The 24,214-nt window shown below is 42.3% G+C and overlaps 1 protein-coding gene across 1 annotated transcript in view; it reads right to left on the minus strand.

Moving 5' to 3' along the window:
* Positions 1-3,811: 3,811 nt before the first annotated feature.
* Positions 3,812-24,214, minus strand: part of Kcnmb2 (potassium calcium-activated channel subfamily M regulatory beta subunit 2) — a 288,187-nt gene continuing 267,784 nt past the window's right edge. The window contains exons 4-5 of the mRNA XM_006971141.4: positions 21,820-22,015; positions 3,812-5,473 (exon numbers count right to left, since the gene is read on the minus strand). Coding sequence (XP_006971203.1) covers positions 5,189-5,473; positions 21,820-22,015 — 481 coding nt within the window. The 3' untranslated portion in view covers positions 3,812-5,188. The remainder of the gene's footprint in view (positions 5,474-21,819; positions 22,016-24,214) is intronic.

Below are 24,214 nucleotides of genomic sequence, written 5' to 3' on the forward strand. Positions count from 1 at the left end.
CAGAAGGTATTATCTTCTAGAAGATCAAATCTACTTGACAGGTGGTTCAGGACTAGAATTCACAAGATGTCTTATTTAGCTGGCTCACCCATGATTTCACCCATGAACATTAGGTTATTATGGATCTACCTCCGACTATTTGAAACCTATATTGTTCATGCTACCTGCACAAGTTTCCACTTATGCCAATAACCCTCACTGGATAGACATATTTCTGTTGACTTTCATTCCAAACTGATAAAAATTGTGCATTCACAATCCTTTCATCATTTTTCAATAAAACCACACTAGTAAAGTAAGTCAATAGTGGGAGGACTGGGTTTATTTTGTAGTTTTAGTATATGTTCCCAGGAGGCAAATTTCTAGCATTAGCTGATGACCTTTCTTACAAGCAACTGTATTTCAGGTGGTAACTGTCATGGTTTGGATCCATCCAGAGGAGAAGCACTGGGAAGTGCTATGGATTCTAATGGAGAGCCCTTAGGTCATCAAGGGCATGCCTTCAAAGGGACTGTGAGACCAAGTCTCTTTCTGTGATTCCTGGCTCATAGGTGGCCACACATGTTATCCTGACACTGCCATCTAGGGTTCTCACCAATGGCCCGAAGCAAAAAGTCCTCCAATCTGGAGCATCCAAAACTATGCACTCAGTAAACCTTTTTGCACAAGTACCCTATCTTGAAGTATTTCACTGTAGTAGCCAATACAGTGGCTATCCTTGTCACTGGACAGCTCTCATCAAGGATGCTAGGAAGGGAGTCATGTGTTAGCATGAGTTCTGATAAAATTGAATTTGCTTTTAAAGACCTATTTATTTTTAATTTTATGTATATGGTTGTTTAGCTTTGCATATATATGTGCACCATGTGGTGCCTGATACTCTCCTGCCACACTGACACTTTTTTTTTCAGAAGAATCCCGAAGCAAGACCATTCAAGCCAAAGTTCCATGTGGTGTACATATTGGAAGGGTTATGGCAGAATTGTAAGACTGTTCTGGCCGACTTCCTAGACAAGAGGAAATGGGAAATGAGTTGAGAAAGAAAGGGGGTCTCAGAGAAGGCTCAGCAGTTAACAGCACTGGCTGCTCTTCCAGAGGACCCACGTTCAATTCCCAGCACCCACATGACAGCTCATAATCATCTGTAATCCAGTCTCAGGGGATCTGACTCCTTCCTCTTACCTCCGAGGGTACCAGGTACACATAAGGTGCACAGATACACATGCAAGATAAACATCCATATGCATGAAATAAAAATAAATAAATCTAAAACAAAACCCCAAGAGTTTAAGAAAAGGAACAGCATTCGACTTTTAATCATGCCTTCTTTCTTAGGAGGACAGTGAGAGTTACCCGACCTTCTTGAACATTGTTTAGTTCAGTGTTTATGTCGGGGACAGAGCATTGTAACTATACTTGGAGTTAAAGTTATTGTCTAAACTCACTTCAGTCAATTGTTCATCTCACTTTTCTCTCTGTTAACGTCAACATAACAATTACACTCAACATGTTTTACCCCCAGGAATGTAGTGAGCTGTTTATAGCACAACACTGTGGAAACAGCGTTTGTTTTATAAATGTCATGTGTAAGTATTCTTTGGCCATTTGCAGCAACGGGAAGGACAGTGTGCTGAAGCTCTGGCTGTCACCAGCCTGCATAGAGGTATTTACGATGCCCACACATTAGCATCAGCGGGTACTTTGCTGGTAGCTTTCCATGAAACCATATCTTTTTATTATAGCTATTTGCAAGCAGTCATTGATACATTTATCATTCCTGGGTTTTAATACAATTGCAACTCAGGCAATCTGAAATCAATAAAGTTTTAGATGGGATGTGCCAATTGGATAATGAAAGTGATTTGGACACATAGACATTTGTAGCATTTGGGGAAATCATTCTCTTTAAGTAATGTGGAGCCCGTGGTCTGCTGCTGCCAGTGTGAATAAGGCTCTAGGTCCTAAAGAGACAAGTGGCTTACTGGGAGTATCAGAGGGAGGGAGATTGTTCTTCTCTTAAACCATAGATTAATATGCATAGATTCTATTTGAGCATCAGAATGTCCCCTGAAGGTCAGCGTTGGTCTTCTTTACACACACATAGCATGAAATTCTAGTCTTATTATGTTTTTATTTATTTTGTGTGTGCACAAATGTGTGTGTTATGATGGTCATGTGTATAGGTCAGAGAACAACTTGTCAAGTAGATTTCTTTCCTTCCAGCATGTGGGTCCCAGGTATTGAACCCAGGTCTTCAGGCTGGCTGGCAAGTGGTTTTCCCTGCTGAGCCAACTCACTGGCCCTTAGAATGCTAGTGTTACAAAGGACTTCTATATTTATCTGATGTCTGACATCTACACACAGCCAAGAAGGTAACTGACTTTCTTAGTAGCCCCCTCCTCACCATCTTTTGATCAAAGTCTTCCCATTCAGTTCTCTTTCTTTGTCATTTCTATGATCCCTTCTAGACCTCAGAATTCCTCGGGGTCAATTGAAAAGATGTCAAAGCCACAGTAGTGACTTCCATAATTGGAAAACTACCAGGTGGGCCTTTTCTTTGCTTTTCACAATAACGATAATTTTGAGGGAGGTGATTTAACATCTGTAGGCTGAGGTAATTAATGACGGTCTTCAATAGAGACGTTGTGAAGAGCAAATTAGTTAACACATGCAAGGCATCTAACATGTTATTTGTTCTGATATTTTATTTGTACTAAAATGTGATTTGTATGTTAATAAATAAAGTTTCCCAAGAGATCAGAGCTAAGAGCCTTACCCATCTGCTGTAGCTAGCCTCTTCAGAGACCTACTTCCTGTGTTTTTGTCTTTATATAGACTTTCTATTCTGCTTTCTCATTGGTTGTAAACCCAACCACATGACTGCCTCGTCACTGCCTGTCTGTACAGACCTCCAGGTCTTCCATGGTTGGTATTGAGATTAAAGGCGTGTGTCTCCAATGCTGGCTGTATCCTTGACTACACAGAGATCTACCTAGATCTGCCTACCAAGTGCTGGGATTAAAGGCGTGCACCACCACCACCCAGCTTTTGCTATGGCTCTAATAGCTCTGACCCCTGGGCAACTTTATTTATTAACATACAAATCACATTTTAGTACAAATAAAATATCACTATAGTTCTGGGTCTTCCTCTTTGATAGCAAACATCCAGTTGTGTTCTCATCTAAGGTAGTTTAAAGGTATTGTTGCTAGATTGACATCCAAGAAGGTCCTAGTTAACATCTTTTGATGCCCCTTCCCCCCTTTTTAAAAAAGTTTTCTGCATTCTTAGCTAACCAACAGTTGGGATGTTTTCCTCTTTTCTTCAGTATTGGGGATTGACCCTAGAGTATCATGCATGTGATGCAAACACTTTACTTTTGAAATACAGCCCCAGGCCTCAGTTGGGAACTTTTAGTGAAAACAATCTAAGGAAGATAAAAATAATACATGTCATAATGTTATCATATCTGTTTCACCTTTGGATCACTTGAAGGGAAGCCTAGGAAACATTTAAGATTACAAACTTCAGCCCCATCATCCCTAAGATTCCTCTCCCATCTTGATAAATACATTTTAAAGAAAGGATAGAAATAAGTAATTTTCTGTGTGTGTTTTCCAAATGTTTACAACATTACATGTATTGTTTAAGTGTCAGAAAAAGGGATTTTCTTTACAGTCTCTTAAAATATCTTCAAGTATAGTAGATCAGAATTGTTTGGACTGCCACAGGCATGTGTGTGCTGAATGTAAAAAGTATTCAAATCTTGTGATCGAGTGGGTCTTAAAACATTTTCCTTACACATTTGAAGTCCTGATTACACCCTAGGCATTTATTTGCTTATGAAAAGTCAGACTATGAATCACAACATTCTGCTTCCTCATTGGTTTCACCATTCAATCCACAAATGACTTGTAAAATTTTGCAATTACCTAAAAAACATCAATACTATGTTACAAAAGGGTACTTAAATATAGATGAGAAAGAGAGATGTTTGTCTTCTCCTTTAGATATTGATATTAAATAAAAGATGGAATGTCTTTATTTAAAACCAACCCCTCATCCCCCCAGCAAATAGAATGAGTAAACATCAACGTGAAGAAAGGCTTCCTTTAAACCTGTTATTCGATTCAAATGTGTGTTAGGAAAAAGGTCTATTCTGCATATAAAATATAACAACCAAAAGGGAATCGTGAATAGAAAAATAAAATATGTAGAGGAGACAAAGATTCTGCATACATAGCTTTTAAACTCCAACAGGCAACATTTTTTTCAGGAGAGACTACACATTCATTCACTGAAACATAAATTCCCACAGAGTAATAGTCCAACATGATAATTTGTTGTAACAGACTCACCCATTGCAACGAATCCATCAGTCTTTAGCATATTAATGTTTGCCTCTAACCGTCCAGTGGAAATGGAGTTAGGATGTCACATACGTGTCCTTGCAGCCTAGACTGTCCCACATTGCGATGGAATACCTACCAACATCCAGTCAGTTCACTGGGAATGAACTCACCAGCTTCGTCTCCCACACAGTAGCAGGGTCATAGATGGAGAGGGCTCTGTTTGGAAGACATTATTGACCTGGAGATCATTTTAAAAATCTGAGGTTGTGAATAAAAAGGAATGAAAGAAAAGTAGCTGGCCTCCTCTCTTCATTACAGCAATATGTAAAAATAGAAAACAGACAAACGAAAAGCTTAACACCCTTTAGTCAGGAAACCACCCCATCACTTGCTACAGGGCTCAATGCAGAATAAGAAAAGAAAAACATGTTTTTGGCTGTAGCTTTAGTAAACAACAAATGAAGAAAAATCTGGTCTTCAAGAGGTCTGGAAACTCAGAGTGCAGACCTTGTCACGTGGACAGTGCCTCCATTTCCCCACAAGACTTAGCAATGAGCAGCTGAGCCCTGTCCTGGTGGAAAGAGGACTGGACTAGTTCCAGCATCAAAACAAGATAGTGAAGCAACCAACTGACAAAGAACAGTTAATTCTCCTGAACAATAAGGACATCATGTTTGCATATAGGACAGCATTTGCATTATTGCTCTACTTAGAATAATACGTTAAGGAACCCATAACAGACTGCACATTAAAAACTTAAGGTTCTTTGGTGAAGAATGAAAGAAAACAGTATTTGAGCTTTAAAGAAAAATATCTTATCCATGATTTTTTTTCTTTTATCTATTGATCCGTTGGATCCTCTCACAGAGCAGGGAGAGGTACTGAGTGAGTTTCACCATGGCAACAATTGCCACGCCCCCAGCCATCATACAAGTCGGCCAGAAGAGAGAATGGAACAGCACATTGGAGCTGTAGAGTTTGGTCAGGATGACACTCTTCTGGTTTCCTTCCGGGTCAGAATAGCAGGGGAAGTGTTGGTGTCTCCTGAAGTTTTCCATGACGACGCTCACCAGGGACATGGACTCTTCAAAGTTGTTTCCACACTTAGGAATATAGGAGCACTGTGAAGAGCAAGACGGACTGTCACTAAGGGGAACACGAAGATGACAGCAGCCAACCTAACTTTACCTGTGAGGCAAACATGGCGGTTCACGTTGATACATTCAAACCAATGCCTCCCAAGGTCAGAGAGGTCGCACACTGATTAAAGTAGTGGTTGGCGCTCCTAGACCAAGTTTTCCTCAGTAACTCACCTATGAATTACTTAGCTGTTGATCAATATCTAATTATGAATGTGTTGGTTTGCTGTAACAATCTCGTCACGTATGTAGAAAAAGTAAGCAGTACTTTTTGCTGTAGCTAAAAGTGGTTGGTCTTAATTATCTCCTCTCAAACACACTTGTCCAGGGGCTCAGAGTGCAAACCTTCCTGAGTTCTGTCTGCCCACATAATATAATATATTACTATAACATATTGTGATGGTTAATCTTGTCGATTTGATTGGACTTAGAATCATCATGGAAACACACCCGTGGGTGGGTCTATGATAGTATTTCCAGAAAGGTCTAACTCAGGAGGTAGTAACCACATGGAATGTAGGTGGCACCTGACCCTTGGCTTGGGTGCCAGACTGAATAAAAAAAAGAATTTAAGCTGAATACAACTGTCCAACTCTTTGTGCTTACTGACTGTGGATACAATGTGACAAGCCCCTTCTTCCCTCTGTCCTGAATAGAAGGTGTTTGTCTCCTCAAAATGTGATCAAGACAACCCAGGCTGTAAACCCGCCCTCCTTAAGTGGCTTCCGTAGGGCCTTTTGTCACAACAAAGGGAAAATCATTAACACACGTCAGTAGAAAAGAGTGATTTATGAATACAGATTTAACTGCATGTTGTTCAACCAAACTACCTTGGGCATCTTGTTACTGTTATCAAACAAAACAAAATAAAACAAAGCAAAACAAAGCAAACAAACAAAAGCCAGCTACACCTTTGGTGGACCTTGGAAAATTCAGAGAGGCTGAACAGAGCTTGTGAGGAGCAGAAGAGACTCAGCATGCCGAGGCACCCTTTCCTGTCAGCCACAGGAACAGAGAGCAGGACGGCAGCAGAGTGCACTCTTTGACCTGAGACCTGAGCCTGGTTTTGATCAGCTCATCTCTCCTAGATCTCTTGTTTTCTGTCTCTCCCTCTTTTTCTCTTTCCACACGTTCATAAGAAGCTTGTGGGTAGGCCGGGCAATGGTGGTGCACGCCTTTAATCCCAGCACTCGGGAGGCAGAGGCAGGCGGATCTCTGTGAGTTCGAGGCCAACCTGGGCTACCAAGTGAGCTCCAGGAAAGGCGCAAAGCTGCACAGAGAAACCCTGTCTCGAAAAACCAAAAAAAAAAAAAAAAAAAAAAGAAGCTTGTGGGTATTACGTGTGTATTGATACGAGATTTGGAGCAGCATCCTGGAATCTTGGAGAGATTTACATCTGTAAACCTCACAGGGGGAAAACATAAAAGAAATGAATTAAGTTTCAGCTAGTGGAGCTTCCTGGAATAATTTCCCTCTGACTTATCGGCAGCACCAGAAACTTGTGTAGCTGTAACCACGGGGTTATTAGACTCCAAAGAGCAAAAGTTTCTCTGATTAGTTAAGAATAGAAGATGAGCATGTGTTTGACATGGGGCCACGGATAGTATGAATGTAGCCCAAGACATTATAAATTGACTCAAAACACTGAGCGTGTGCATGTACATGCAAGTACACATGTTTTTTTTTTTTTTTTTGTTTTTTTGTTTTTTTTTTTTTTTTTAGCTTGATTGTCTGTGTCTCATGTATGAACTTTGTAGATGTCAGCCCCATGTCACAATGTTATAAGGTTGGGCACACCTCTCATCATACTTACCATGATGCTCTTTAGCAGAGACTATCGATAGACTTTAAAATGTGACCAGCTCTGAGTCAATGCCCATCCACTCACAAGTGTGAACTCAGCAGAGTGCTGGACTCAGCCTGGCACTGGGGTGGGGAAGAAGGCTGAAAGCCTCTTCAGAGAAAGTTATAATTCAGTGCGACAATGGGTCTGGGCTTCGTGTGCTAAATTTTTGGCCAGCTGGATGATAACTTTCAGGCTCTCATGTGACTCTTTTGTTCATGTTAAAGCTGCACATACGGATCATGTCTTTAGTATTTTTAGAAATGTTTCTTGAAGCAAATAATTTTAACAACAACAAAGCAAAGCAAACACAGATAAACCATCTGTAGACGAATTCAGGCAGAGCCAGTCTGGGTTATCAAGGCGTTGGGTCTTGGTACGTTTTTGTGTTCACTTTACGGAAGCCCTTTCCGTGGCTAACAGAACTGAGTTACTAAAATGATCTCAATAAAAATGGCATTCTATTAAAAATGGAGTTTTTCCTCTATTTTCTTCTGCTATGGTGAATCAATTCAACTTACATTTTTTTTTTAAAGAAACATCTGTCATGCAAATGGTAATAATTCTGTCACTAGGTAAGATTCTTCCAAACAAAACAAGATATAAAGTACCTCTGAGGCCATCTGGCAAGGTTGTAATACAGGAGCTCCTTATTAAAGTTTAAAGCAGACAGGGCCTGAGAGGTGTGCAGTGGCCTGGCTACACTCATACACGCTCACACTCACTCTGTGCCAGGGGCACACATCAAGGCAACACGCAAATGCTAGTGGTGAGGGTCTGGGGTGCTCTGAGCCCTCCTGACCTGGCTATCTGCCACTTCCTGTTTCTGTCCATGAAAACTCTACCATATGTCAGTTGTCCGTTTCTTTTTATTATTGACAGATCCCTTATGATAATGAATGAATGAGGTCGTATAATAAGTTCCTGACTTGAGTTTATGGGATCCGGTTACTAGAAGCACGTGGCCCTCAGAACCAATTTCATCTCCGTAATGAGGTTAATCGAGACTTCCCGGCAGCTATCTTTCAGAATTAGATGATGAATATGCATAAGGCCCCCATAAATTTTTATTAGCACATATTCCTACTAGAATACCACATTTTCCTACACGCTCTTCTAAAGTCTTTAATCCAGTGCCACATACTGAGTTACAAAAGCTCTAAAGAGGGTTGGATAACCAGCCATGGGCTTCTTACAGGGTCAGCTCGCCTTATTGCCTTCGAAGATCTGCACTGAGCCAAATTCTACCTTAGGATGTAGGTGTTTGCTCCAGTTTTAGTCGTGTGAATTGAGTATGGATTCAAAACAAAGATTTAGTGATTGTGCTATAGCCAGGTGTATGTTACAGAAGTGGATGTAGCATGGAGCGATGATTTAATTATCACGCGCCTTCATCATGTATTTGTGGGGTAATTTTATGTGAGTGGTCTACAATACACAAAATGCAGTTCAGTAAATAATATTTGACTATCATAATCTACACTTAATTTGGAAGTTATAATGTGATCAAAAAGATAAAGATACCATCATTTTTAGGTAATTCTTTTATTTAGTGGATATGGGACTGGGAAGATTTAACTTTTAAACTATGAATGACAAAAAACAGAAAGAAATTAGCTATTTTATAAACAATATATTTAGGTAGTGATCAAAGTATGTAAATCTGTTACCACGAGGATGTATGGAATTTCGAGATTGCAAATCATCAGATAACTGAGAAGTCTCCTTTGTGGTGTGTGTGTGTGTGTGTGTGTGTGTGCATGTATTTGTGTATGTGTTAGTTTGTACCCACATATGTGGATCCTTGTATCTGGAGGCCAAAGGTTGATGTTGTACATCTTTCGGAATCATTTTCCACATTGTTTTGAGACAGGGTCTCTCACTGAACCTGGAACTCACAGAGTTTCTCCTGTCTCCACTTCCTTAGCACTGGTAATACAGATGTATCACTTTTATGTATCCTGGGGAATCTGAATTCAAGTCCTCATGCCTTGATGGCAAGTGCTTTCCTGACTGAGCTGTCTTCCCACCCTTGACAGTCCCTCATTTTTTTTCATTTCATTTAAATTTTATATTTTGAGATTTTATGCATTACATTTTTATCATATTTGCTCCCATCCTCCAGCTCCTCTCAGATCCATTCCCCATACAATACCCATCTAACTTTGAGTCCTCATCTTTTTTAATTACTTTTTTATTTTTTGAGATTATAATATAATTTCAGCATTTCCCACCAAGCCCTCCATATACCCCTCCTTGCTCTCCTTCAAATTTATGGTCTCTTTTTCATTAATATTGCTTCATGCATATATGTATGTGTATATACGTATGTATTCCTAAACAAACCTACTCGATCTGTGTAATGTCACTTGTATGTATGTTTTCAGAGCTGATCACTTGGGATGACCAATTGGTGTACTCTTAACCTGGGGAAGAATATTTCTCTCATTCTCAGCATTCCTTAATTACCTGTAGTTTTTTGTTTAAGGCTGAGGCCCCATAGTCTTTCACCATCCATGCTAGCACGTATCTTGGTGTCCTCAGTCAGCTCATCTTTGGACAGTTGTGTTGGTGAGACTTATGGATGCAGATTTTGAGATTCCTAGGAGACACAATCTCAAAGAAGACTCCCTGATCTGACTCTTACAATCTTCCTGCCCCTCCTCTGAGCCTTAGATGCAGAAATTGTTTTATAGATGTCTCCATTGGGACTGGGATTCACAACTCTGCATTTTGATTGACTATGGTTTTTCTGTAATGGTCTCCACCTGTTGCAAAGGGAAGTTTCCATGATGAGAGATGAGGAACACACTTATCTGTGGGTTCAAGGACAAATATTTAGAATGTAGTTATATGTTATGCTCCATGCCGTCACTAGCCCTGGGTAGTTGGCTAAGTTTCCAGTGCCAGGAATGGTTTTGTTCTTGTTGTGTGGATCTTAAATCCATTTAGAGAACTTTTGGTTATCACCAAGGCTGTGGGCTGCTACCGCACTTTTAGGGTTATCATGCCATGCTAGTCGTTGCTGTGGTTCATAGTTGGGTTGATTCTTCTCTCCTTTGGAAGCTTGTGCGGTACTTTCTGGTACCAGGGAAGTTAGTCCTCAGGGAGGAAGCTTTCAGGTGAGTTCTGGCTCAGGGGCCTTTGCATCTGAAGTGCATGGAGTTTTCAATGCCCTCATTTAAAAAAAATTAAGTCCAGTTAGTGCTGGGTATATACTCTTGGATGGTCAACCTATTAGAGCCACACCCTTAAAGAAAACTAACTCTCCCTGTCTTGGCAGCTATAAATTACCAGCAGCTCTTCAGCTGGGGATGGGACTTTGTGATCTACTGCCTGACTCTATGTTGGGATCTTGTCTGGTTGGAGCTTGACCAGGTCTTATGCCTGTTGTTACAACTGCTGTAAATTCCTGTGTGCAACTGTCTTGTTGTATCCAGGAAAGAGTTTCCTTGGAGTCATCCACCACCTCTGCCTCTTACAATCATTCTACTTCCTCTTCCATAGAGATCCCTGAGCCTTTGGAGGATGGGCTGTGATAAAGATATCCCATTTAGGGCTGAACACTGATGAGGAATGAGAGATGTACTGATCTATGGGTAAATCATTAAGAGCTGGTTTACCAGTAGCTTCTCTCCCCACCTCTTTTTTTTTTTCTTAAGATTTATTTATTTATGCGTGGGGATGATTTTGTCTGCATGTACACTACACACCAGAAGGGGGCATTGGAATTCAAATGGCTATATGGTGCTGAGAATTGAACTCAGGACCTCTGGAGGAGGAGTCAGTGTTTTTAGTCACTGAGCCATCTCACCAACCTTTAATGGTCTCTTCTTAACCCAGAGTTTTGCCAATAAAACTGGCTTCTTTCCCTAGCCCCTTTGATTCCTTGAAGGGCAGAAACTTCCCATTACTAAAGAAAATCACAGAGATCATCCACGGCATGACCCTTCCTCTCCTCGTTGTGGAAACTTGGTCTTCAGCATCTTCAGGATGCTTCTTCCTTTATGTGGTCAATGGAGACACATCAATCACATCTTCTCTTCAACTCTTCGGAACACAACTGAATTTACCTTGCCTTCCCATCAATTCCAGGACCTTCTATGTCAACAGAGTTATTTTTATTCTTATGATAGACAGGAAATTAAAAAAAAAAACCACCTGTTGGGTTTCTAGACATGCTTCACGAGGCACATGTGAAGCAGAGTGACAGGCAGTCATCCTAGAGATGAAAGATGGGGCCAGCAGCAGACGCAGGATCTGGCTGAATAACCTCACCGTCAGCCTCTGCTTTCTTGCATTGATGAGGGAGGCACCATCAGTTCCTTGGGACTTCAAGGAAGTCTCGGGTTTTATTTGCTCTTTTATAAGAAAGGAGCTATCATATTTCAAGAAGAAGTTAGATGTTTAATGAAATCCAAATACTCACTGAGGAGCCAGGAATATTGACAGAGATGCACAGGAAGGAGTAGAAAGGACTTGGAGTTTCACAGCCTTTTTGTTTTGGGATGGCTGGAAAGATGTTCTCTTTTGGTCTCTGGCCAACAAAGAAGGTCAGTGCTAGCTTCTTGGCCTCTTTGATCTAGCAGGTTTTCACCCCAACATCTGACTTCTGAGTCTTTATTGGTAAACAGAACATAGAGACTTAGTTACAAACTACATTTGGTAGCTGTGGCAGAGCCGGTGCCAGCAGAACAGGAAGAATGGCTGATAGCTAGGAGAGGGTAGGCAGGACGTCCAGGGAGAGAGGAGCTTGGGGTAAGAATCACAGAGGTGGAGAGTCACTAGCAAGATGTGGAATAAGTCTGATGTATAGTACGGAAGAGAGGTAACCAGTCACATGGCAGAATGTAGATTAATATAAATGGGTTAATTTAAGTTTTACGAGCTAGTTGGGAACAAGGCTAAGCTAAGGCCAAGTTTTCATAACCAATAAAAAGTCTCCATGTCATTATGTGGGAGTTGGCAGTCCAAAGAAAGTCTGACTACACAAATGTGTGTGTGTGGAGACAAGATGTCCCCGGATGTCTTTCCTTGGGAGCCATCTACTGTATTTCTGAAATACAGTCTCTCACTGGCCTAGAATTTACAAAGTAGGCTGGCTGGCCAGTGAACTCCATCTTTTTCTCCCAGTGCTGGTATCCCAGATGCACGACACTGTGTCCTACTTCTTAGCCGGGTTCTGGGGACCCAAGCCAGGTCCCCATGCTTGTGCAGTGAGCACTTGACTGAGCCACGAGTCATCTGTGCTTTCTCAAGAGCACACGGTGAAGGGTTTCTCCTCAGGACACAGCAAAATAAAGTAAAGTGTCTTAGATTTTAATTCATACCTACCCACTTGGTGAGCGCATGGCTTTGGGGAAATCCACTTTCTGCACTCAGCTTCAGTATTATGAAGTGGGAATGAGGATGGTGTGGTGCACAGGGGATTGCTGCTGCAGCTAAAGGACCTAGTTTATGCAAAGTACCAGACACTGCAGTGCCCAGCACATGGTGAGTTCTTGATAAAATTGGGCTGTGAGTATCTTAGGAGCAGGAGTAAGCAAGGTAATTTTTTATATATGTTAGTATAGTAGTGGTCATGTTCTACAGGGTGAGAACTTAGTTAACACTGGTTTCCATTTAGTGCTTCAGTTCTGTCTTCTGTCTTCTTTGCCTGCCAGTACTGTGCTAAAGACACCACAAGGATCTTACAGCATGCCAATGTGAAGCCACCTGTGCCTGCCGCTATCTGGAAACATGTCTAGTTGTCACAATTTGATTGGATGAGGATGCTAGTCACATGGTAGAAAGAGGCTGGGGACACCACCAAGCATCTGGCAGCAGAGGGCAGGTCCCTGGGTCATGACCACAATGCCAAGAGCACCCAAGTTGAGGAGCTCTGGTCTAAGACATGTTAGTCTCTGAAATAGGAGACCCATAATGCTTTGGAATGGGCAACAGAATGAGAAGCAATGCTGAATTTGGAGTTGTGAATTATGGCTAATTAATGGAATGCCCCATTGGAAGCAACCATTTTCCTCATGATGGCTGTGAATAAATATAACACATATTTGTATTTATCATACCTATTACATATATATTTATCAGCATGCATCAAAATGGATACAGTCTTTTATTTCACTACAAATTTCATTTTAAATTCACCTTTAAATAAGTATGTGTTGAGCGTCACTGGTGTTTAGCAAGAAGTTTAATTCCCAGAGGAGACCAGAACTGCTGGAAATCGACAGCCATGGTGAATTAATATTCAGCAGCTGTTTATGGCTCCAGTGACAGTCTGGCGGCCCAGGGAAGCAAAGGCCCCAAACCATGCTGAATTAATACTCAACCACTGTTTGTCATTCTAGTGACAGCCTAGTGGCCAGTGGCTGAGGAAGGCCGAGTCCCCTAAGTCACTCACAGCTCCCAGAGGCCATCAGTCAACTAAGAGCTCCATGAGAACGTGCCAACTTCTCCAGTTCAGCAGCTTGAGCTTGCCTACTGTCAAGAGGCTGTGAGCCGGGTTTAAAGACTAAAGAAAGAAAAGGGAGAAGCTGAAAATGTAAAATCAAATCTTTTGAATGTTTTCCCACAAAGATGCAGACAGCTCAGTTGATCCCTCTTGTCTCCTGTTGTCCAAGTTCCAGCACCCATGGTAGTAGCTAGAACCTCAAGGGAAGCATGGCCATTTCTTAGTGCCTGGGGCTGCCAATTGCTCTTGTGAGGTTGGGGGAAGTAACAGGAACGTGATGTCGACCCTGAGGGTATTTATTATTATTATTAATTAAAATTTTTCATCTATTTTACATCCAAATCCCCTCCCTCCTCCCCTCCCATTCCCTCCCCTCTACCTTTTCTCTACCCCTCCCCCACCATCCACTCTTCCTCTTCAGTCTTCTTTCAGAAAGGGCAGGCCTCCCATGGGCATCAACAAAGCCTGGCACATCAAGAGCTGAGGCAGGACCAAGCTCCTCCCCCTGCATCAAGGCCGGGTGAGGCAACCCAGCATCGGGTATAGGTTCCCAAAAGCCAGCTCAAGTGCCAGAAATGGGTCCTGATCCCATTGTTAGGAGCCCCCAAAACAGACCAAGCTACACGACTGTTACACACACAGAGGGCCTAGGTCAGTCCCATGTAGGCTCCCTAGCTGTTGGTGCAGGAGTCCGTGAGCTCCCATGAGCTCTGGTCAGCTGTCTCTATGGGTTCCCCTGTCATGACCTTGACACTCCCCTTCCCCCCTGCTGTGGGATGGTCTGTATGTCAAATTGCTCTGATTGGTCAATAAATAAAACACTGATTGGCCAGTGGCCAGGCAGGAAGTAGGTGGGACAAGGAGAGAGGAGAGTTCTGGGAAGCGGAAGGCTGAAGAGAGACACTGCAGCCACCACCAGAACAAGCAGCATGTAAAGACGCCGGTAAGCCACCAGCCACGTGGCAAGGTATAGATTTAAAGAAATGGATTAATTTAAGATATAAAAATAGTTAGCAAGAAGCCTGCCACGGCCATACAGTTTGTAAGCAATATAAGTCTCTGTGTTTACTACTTGGTTGGGTCTGAGCGGCTGTGGGACTGGTGGGTGACAAAGATTTGTCCTGACTGTGGGTAAGGCTGGAAAACTCAAGCTACACCCCCCCATACAATCCCAACTCCTTCTCTGACACTGAGGGTATTTTTATTTTCTCCTTTACCAGGGGTATCTGGAATACTCCTCACCTTGAACAGAAATGGTCTGGAGATGACTATTTTCTCAGAACTGTATTGCTGACTAAAAACAGAGGCTGCCCATGCAGATGATGAAGAGCTGGGTCAGGGAAGTCCATCCATAGTGTTCAGTGCCTCGTGCAGTGAATCTGCTAACTGTGGCTGGGGCCTGAAAGCCTCAGTGCTTGTGTGGTATTTTTGAGAGCCCAGAAGTGCTGTGGCCAAAAACTATCATTTAAACCCTCTCTTCTCTGTGAGCAAGGGCTCTGAATGGATGCTTCTGGGAGCAATGCTCTGACTGCAGTTTGAGGTTTGACTGCCTCAGTTTAAGCAGTTACAAGGTCGTGATGTTGAGGACTGGTGTCCACAAACACCTGGCAGAAGCAAATGGAAACACTAGAAAAAAATGACATCAACCCAGGCTGAAAGAGATTTTATGAAGAACTTTGAAGAGGCTGGGGAGATGGCTCAGTCATTTAGTGATCTACTGCCTTTGCAAAAACCTGAGTTTGGTTCCTGGGACTTGAGTAGGATGGCTCACATAACTCAAGCTTCAAGGGATCCAATACCCTTTTCTGGCTTCTGTCCATACTACATACCTATGCATACACCCCACTGTACCCATATATATATAACTTTGAAAGCATGTTTTCTGAAAAGTAATAAACTGCTCAGATAAGGTAAGATAACATAAATACCAGAAGTAGAACATGCCCATGGGGCTGGAGCTGTTAAAGTGATCAAGACAGGCTTTCAAATAATCACAAGCATTCCAAGGAAAGAATTAGAATATTGTAAGAAGCTAGAAATGACCAAAGAAGATCCAAACGAGAATTCTAGAATTGAAAATACAGTAAGAGGACCGTGAAGGTCTGTTTGTCTGTCTGTGGTGCGTGTGCTCACTTGCATCTCTTGACGCTAGGGATATATAGAATCTGTGGCTCAGAGAGCTGTGACTTCTGATGAGCTCTCTGGTTTGAATCCTGGCAAAGAGGAGTAGACTTTATCAGTGAACTTGGGATGTAGCTGTATCACAACTACTAGAGCATGAGGGGAAATGTGTATATCAGCGTAACACTCATTTAGATAAAGTACATGCATCCCATCCTTCATTTAACGGTATTGGTGAAAATATGTGGGTTGCTCCTGAAAATGAATTTACTGCAAGTATAACTATTGGAAGTTGGTGCCAAGAAGGAAAAATTATGATTTCTAAAATGACACTTGCATCAGCGACTGTTCTCATCATATTCAGCTTGTTTGGAACAATTCCTACAAAGCTGCTTGTGCTGTTACTACATGCTCAAGAACTGGAAATATTAGACATGCAGCACTTTTCCTGTGCACTTTTCACCAGGGCAAAGCAGCAAGCAACCGGATATACTGAAGAAGACGGCAAAGCAGTTTGGCCTAAGCCCTTGAAGCCACCCACGGTCAAGCACATGGTGAAGAGGCTCCTCAGTTTTGGCGTGGGGTTCTTCTCGCTTGCCATTTCCATTGCCTCATGACTGCTACCAGACTGGGAGCTGGGTGTAATGCAGATCAGTGACCAAGCCACAGTTTACCAACTTTGGGATCCATCTTGGGAGGTGCCCTGCTCACTTGTGTGTGATTCATTGTGCTTATTTCTCCACTTTTACTGAGAATGGAATGTTTTGTGCTATGTGTTGTAATCATTTTGATAGTAGACTCAATTTCCAAATGCCTTATTGGGAACATGGATGCTCTTTGCAGTAAAAGATTTTTAACAAAGGAGGAAATGAAAACTGAGGATGAAAACATGGAGATGAAGAGAAAAATTGAGAAGAGAAAGAAGAGGTACATTAATGGGAGGAAGAAAACCAAGGCTAGGGGGAAGATAATCCAATGTAAGCCAAAAGCCCAAAACAGAGAAACAACAAAACAAAACACTGAAAAATAGTATGCTGAACTTCAAGAAGAAAATGTACAAATCTCAACTGTAATTTTTTTATTTCTTTTCTATAGTTACTTATCAAATTTAATTTGGAAGACAAAAAACAGTATGAATATGGAACTTGCATTTGACAGGAAATAGTTGAGCTCTGAGTGATGCAGAGAGCAAATAATAGGAGCAGTAACAATGACAACAAGTTGTCTTAAGGTTTCATTGTGGTGTCTGATAAAAGAAGGAATATTTATGTTTTCATCTCTTTGTGTAGACATTTTATATGCCTTAATAAGTATCAGAAGTATTAAGTTAAATGAATTGTCCATGTATGGTGCTTAGTACCACTCCAAGTTTAGAATTGCCATTTGATAAATATTAGCTTGTTTTAATTATTACTATTATAGTTATTGATAATGGTTGCATTTCCCATGTGATATCAAAACATCAAATGTTGTGTATGTTTTATGTATTATTTGTGGAAGAATTTACTTGATACTTGTCCCTCCTGTTAGAAGATAAGCATATACTTTTTACTTCATGATCTACAATTCATCAAAGACTTTCTGCAATTTTTTGTCATGTATGTCCAATAAATGCAAAAATCATTCACTGTAAGTGAGCAATATCGCTGTTTCTAAATTTATATGATAAAATACATTTCAAGTTATTACTTATAGTTATTCAGTATATTTTGTAGAAGTTCACACATTTATGGGAAAAATAAGTTTACATTAGAATGGCAGTATTAATAAAGTAATTGAACAAAATTCTTAGCATAGAAAAAATGAAAATACAATAAGAAAAGCTCAGAATTTAGTGGATGAGAGTGACAGTTAAACTTTTTAGACTTGAGAAAAGAATTGCCAAAGGGTATAAATCCAGAATGAAGTGATGTGAGGGGAAATGAGAGAAAAGAGAAAGGGAGAAAGAGACCAGACATGGTGAGGAAGCCAGCATCTAGCCAACAGGAGTCCCAGAAGGGAAGAGGGTCAGAGGAAGAGAGGACACAGTGCTTAATGAGATAGCCTGGGAACTTTCTGCAACACAAAGTACAACAGGAAGGGGAAGAACTCTCTGAATGCTTAGAAGTCTGAATAAGGCTAACTTCCTACTTGGGTGTGTGATAAACTAGAAAACCACAGGAAATGATCTTTAAACAGGCGAGATTGCCTCCCAGATGCAGCAGTGAAACAGGGCTGAGTGATGAACAGCATCGCTGCTCATCAGGAGACAATGGAACAGAGGAAAGGCCGACCTAGAGCCGTGCGCTCAATGAATGCATCCTTCAGGAAGCAAAGCTAGACAGAAAGGCTTCAGGAAAACACAAACTGAGGAAATTCTCTGAACCAGACGCTGCTCTCACATCCTTCTAAGGAGAGGTTGTTTTCCAGGCTGTGGGGAACGGCTGCAGATGGAAGAGCAGAATGAAAGACCGGACACAAAAGAAATGCAGAGTTGTGGGCTCATGGACATTCAGATTCACTGCACACAACTTCCTCCTCTGTGCCGAAGTCTAGGTAAACACAGAATGGTAATAATAACACATAAATGGGCTCAGAACTGCCACAGCAGTCTCCGGGCTAAACATGGACATTGTAGGAGCAGATTAGTTTCCAGGAAGAGGAAGTGGGTCCTGCGAGGGACCCAGTGAAGAAGGGCAGTCTTTCACAAAATAGACTGAGCCAGCTGCTGATCTTACACAAACACCTAAAAACAAAAAACAAAAATAAAGAGACCCACGAACTTGACCCCAACATAAAGATCAATTTCAGGAAGACAGTGCATGGGGAAGAAAAAAAGTAATGCTTAGTTAAGAGAAATGACTAGGTTAAACAAGAACTTAATAAACAGAACAACAGAAGTACTAAACAAAATTGAAATGCCTTTACTATGACAAGGCATGGTCACAGTAAAACTGGAAATGTCTTCCATATGAAGATGGTGCAGAGAGGGAGGAAGAGGCAGACACATAACTCCTGTCATTTGAGTCAGTTTCTTACTGTATGGCCCAGGCTGGTCTTGAACTCCTGGGTTCAAAAGATCCTCTCACCTCAGTCTTTGGAGTAGCCGGAACTATCGGCACATGCCACCTTGTCTATATCTTTAAACAACTCCGACAAGAAATACAAAAAGTGAACCACCCGGGGGACTGAAGGAAAGAGGATATTCAAATGACAGACACTTGAAAAGCCATCCAAACCAGAAGGAGACCTCATTGCATTAGCTGTGAAGTCACGATGAGCATTTGAAATGCTATGAATCCTCCCAACAGGGCTGTGAGGAGCTTTCGTGATAAAGGCACATTGGGAAAGCCCTGTCCTTATTTAGTAAGATCTAAGATATACATATGTCAGGTTATGACCCAGGTAGTTCACCTTCAGATTTACACATGACAGAGTGTGTGGGCTGTGCCTTAGGCACGGAGAGTTATATACAAGAACGTCTATGGCAGAGCTATTTACGATAGCCTTGAGCTGTAGAAAACTCAATGTCTATCAACTGTAGAGTGAAAACCTAAGCCGACATCCCAAGTGAAATGGAAATGAATGAATCTCACCCCAGTGGAATGACGCCAGTCACTGTGCTCTGTGAAGGAAGCCAGACAGATAGAAACATTCTCTGTGATTCTGAATATACACAGGTGTAACTTTAAGGAAAGTAAGACAATGTTTACGATATGTGCTTAGGTGATAAAAGCCACAAAGAAAAACACAGAGGCAGATGCCATAATAGCTCCGGTGGTGGTTATCCAGGAGGGAGCAGAGCCTGTGGTTACTGCGAGGGGAAGGAAGGGTATTTTGGGGGAAAAGGAAAGAGAGTCATTTTGTTTCCTTTGTGGTGGTTAATGGGGAGCTCGTGATAATAAATACTTGGGTTATTCCTTCTACATTGCACACATGTTTCTGTATGGGGTCATGACTCACACTTAAAAACAAGATAGTGGGTCAAAGAAACCAAATGGGGCCCGTGACCATACAGAGGTGACAAGATCCTGATCCTGAACATGTACCTGGGATTGATAATGGGAACCTCAGTCCCTGTTTGTCACCTAAATAATGCAGCCAGAGCCAAAGTGATGAGATATCCAGACGAGGAAGTGGAAAGAGGCCCTACTGTCTGGTTCCTCTTCAGTTTTTGAGGCTTCTCAGTTCCTTGGAGACCAGAGAGTTTTATAGGCACCGCCAGTACAAGCCAGCTTTGATTAGGAATCTGACATATGGGGAGAAAACAGACAGCTCGGAAGGGCTCAGCTTTACAGGTTTGTGGAGGCTTGTCAGAACTGCTATTGTTGCTGCCTACTACAAATGAAAGAACATCAGAAGCAACATTTTCAATAACATTCTCTGAGCTATTCATTAAGGAGAGCCCTCAGGGATATTTGCAGGAATTCTTTCAAGTTGTAACCAAAATGCAAGGTGGGTTTTATTCCTTTGCAGCAACACCGTTTGCTGCCCATTTGCTAGTGTGGAACCTCTAAGCTACTAAAACCCTTGTAAGCTATCACTGAAGGGATGGTCACTGCAATGAAAACTTTTACAAGAACGATTAGCATTCACGAGACTTGCTTCCTGGAAATAAGCACCAATGGTGCTATTGGAGGCCGAAATCAGACTGTCTTGGCCTATTCAAGAATATTCTGCACACCTAAGTAGCTAATATAAAACTCAAACCTAATATACATATAACTTGAAATTGATGATGGCAGATTGGTTCAATTAAAACACATGCTAGTCATCACAGTCCTTCCTAGACCTTATAAATGTAAATATTTTTGGACAGGATCTTGCTATGTGGTTTTGGCTTGCCTGGTACTTGCTTAGTAGCCCAGGTAGGCCTCAAACTCGTGGCAATCCTCCTGCTTTAACTTCTTAAGTGTGGGTATTATAGGCTTGAAACCATGATGGCCCACATCAAAGTAAATTTTATGCACAGCTTTGATATAATGCACATTTACTAAGCGTCTACCCATGTGGATTTTAATATACTAGTGTGGTGTTTTGAGTGAGAATCATGCTCCCTAGGCTCAGTTATTTGAGTGCTTGGTCCCTAGTTGACGGCGTTGTTTGGGAAGGTTATGAGGAGGTGGAGCCTAGCTGAAGGAACTGTGTTGCAGTTGTAGGAACTTATAGCCTCATCTCATTTCCCATTCGCTTTCTTGTCTAGGTTGTGGTTGAGCATGGGGCCTCTCAACTCCTGCTCCCGCTGCCATGCCTCCCTGCCATGATGGAGCCATAAAGCAAAATAAACCCTGTCTTCCATAAGTTGCCTTTGGCCATGGTGTTTTGTCATCACATCAGAAAAGTGACTAATATGAACAGTACTATAAATTAGGCCTCTATGAACATCATATATAAAGAAAGAACATATGTGTGTGAATTCACAAACACACACACACACACACACACACACACACACACACACACACACACTGTTGACCACATGTTCAATTTCTTAGTACAACATATTCTACTCTCTAATCCTTAATTATGATAATGATTTTGTACATGGCTATTACTTTCCTTTTGAAAAAGCAGGCCCAGTATCAGGGAAGTTAAGTAACATGCCCAATATCTCCCAAGTCATGATAGGTATTTGGGCACGCACATCTCTTATTAAATTCTGTACTCGCTTTGAAAGACTTAGGCTCTTTATGGAAATATCCTCTCAAACAGAAAACACAGCTAAATCCGCTCTACCATGAAATGAAGGAATAGCTTGTCCATGGCTTGTACAGAAAACAAGCATTTCCTCGGACAGATCCAGAGAGTGAGTTCTGTGAATGGAGCAAGCAGGGCCTCCTTCCTGGTGTGTTTCCTTTGAAATACTCACAAAGGGATAGTGGAGAGAGGGGAGGCAGGTAGTCTGTGGGCGCCTGGGCACAGCGAGCCTACCTTCTGATTGATTTTCATGGTCTCTTCCGTGTGGTAGAGGAGGAGCTTCTCCCCGGAAGAAGTCAGGTTGACGTAGACCTGCAGGCAAGGGTACTGAGAGAGCTTCCAGCAGTCGGGCCCACAGCTGAAGGAGCAGTTAAATGTTTCTGTGATCGACACGTTCAGCAGGGTGCACTGAGTCTCTTCTGTCCACACACTGCAGAGAAGGAGCGAGGGTGAGTACAGGGCAGGGAGGGTGTGGCTGCACAGGACTGTCTCTTGGCTACTGAACTGCATGGGCCTCCCCAAAATCTATGATCTGTATGTCTGTGTAAAGTTTACAATTTTGAACAGACCAGCTTCCGGCATGCTGTGACACAGCACAAACTTTGGTGCCTGAGAACTTTCCTGGTGATGTCCGCTGCATAGAATATTTGCTAATATTTTAAGTGATTATTTTCTCCTTATTGAATTCACTGGTAAGCATAATGCACGCTTTATTTTTAGTTTTTATTTCTTGAGACAAGGTCTCACCACACAGGTAAGAATGGCCTCAGATGTGCTCTCTAGCCTGGGCTAACATCAAACTGGAATCCTGCCGTCTGAGCCTCCCGAGGGGAGGGATGGCAGGAGGCATTATCTGCCTAGCAGAACCTGCACTCTCCCAGTATTTCTGCATTGTACAGCTGCCTGCTCAGGCCTTTTCATTCCAAACTCCACCTCAGCCTGCTTTGTAGGTGGGAAAGGCTTTACTGAGGGAGGGGCTGGGGGAGAGGTGGCACAAAGGTGGGGTGGCTCAGGGTTGGGCTTGACAGACAGAGGGAGAGCAATACCATGCAATAAACTCATTCTAACACGGGAAATAAGATAACAACGGCCTTTGGAAGATGTCAAGAGCGATGGCTACTTAGAGCCTTTCTCCCTAACTGGTAATTGACACAAGTGATTTCCTTTTGTTCTCTCAACAGCCCTATATATTGGATATTAATCCCTTTGAAAGATGAGTGAATTGGGGGCCACAGAAGTCAGGTGGCACAGTCAAGAACACACAGTTGGAAAGTGACAGAAACTGTGGCTTTCCTTTCTCCGAGGCTATGTTTCATTCTGTGATGGTGTGCCTTCCCAGGAAATCAACAGAAGATACACCCTTCGGTGCAGATAAAGGGCTCAGGCAGGTTGCTCTGGGCCATGGCAGCCAGAGATTCCAGCTAACCATTGGCTGAATTTCGTTTTACAGTAGCTTCCATTTTGCGATCAAGTCGAGCATTTGCAATTAGGAAGAAACACAGTGGCAATCGATGGTTTGCCCCTGGATGTAAGCTCTGTCGCAGGGGGCAGGAAACACATGTTCACAAGGAGTAACAACCTGCCCTTTGGCTGGACACACGTGGATAGCTCCTTACTTTTGCATGTGCCAGATGACTAGACTCAGTCTCCTCTGGTGTAGCAAATTGAATTTTCTGGAACATGAATGGTCAGAATCTGCTTTTACAACTGGGGGGCAGGGAAGGGTACACATCCTAGATCTTTGCAGGTGTGAGAATCGGAAAGAGGCTTTGGACTCGGTAAATACTGGGGCCCCAGGCACCAGCACTTTTACTGGAAGAGAGGACAGCTGAAGCCCTCAGAGAAAGAACAGGCCAACCAGGATGTGAAAGAGGAGCAAATTGCTACATTTCAGCTCTGCTTGCCTTCTGAAACGAAAGCATTAATTTAGCTAGAGAAACAAGCGGCACAAAACGGTTTGATTTTCTCTTGGGTTGAAACTTCCACTTTCATGTGAAAGGGTCTCATTTCCTCAAGCCTAACCATTGGCAGACGCACCGAGTCTCAGGGCTCAGGGTCTGGATGGCTGTGAGGGAGGGGCACGTGGGGATGTATCAGCTGGCTTGTTCAGGAAGACACACTTTAGTATCATCGCCTAGTGACTTCTCCTAACTCAGTAAACCCAAGGTAAACATTGAACCGAAAAGGCTTCAGAAGCTGTTACTTTAAGAGACTACTGTCAGTCTCCCAGCTTCACAACACATCAGAATCACTGGAGTTCCAGAATACCGAGTACTGGTCTGTCTTCAGACAATTAATTCTCACCTTCTTTGTCTTGGACATACAAAAGTTCCCAAGGAAGCTGGTGATGGAGAAGTAGGGTGGGTTAGAAAAGGAGACAGGCTTAGAGGATAGCAGGAATCAGGACTCTTGAATTTGTGGGATGTGGCTTTGAAATCTTAACTGTTACATACTGTGCTGCACTGAATTATGTGACATTGTGTGCATATGTGCATGCGTGTGTGCGTATGTGTATGTGTGTGTGTGGGTATGTGTGTGCATGTGTACTCGTGTGTGGGTGAATTTGCACGCATGTGTGCATGTTCATGTTTGTATATAAGTGTGTGTATGTGTATGCAGATACACTTGC

The sequence above is a fragment of the Peromyscus maniculatus genome, chromosome 6 (genome assembly GCF_049852395.1).
Source record: "Peromyscus maniculatus bairdii isolate BWxNUB_F1_BW_parent chromosome 6, HU_Pman_BW_mat_3.1, whole genome shotgun sequence".
In the NCBI taxonomy this organism is placed as follows: Eukaryota; Metazoa; Chordata; class Mammalia; order Rodentia; family Cricetidae; genus Peromyscus; species Peromyscus maniculatus.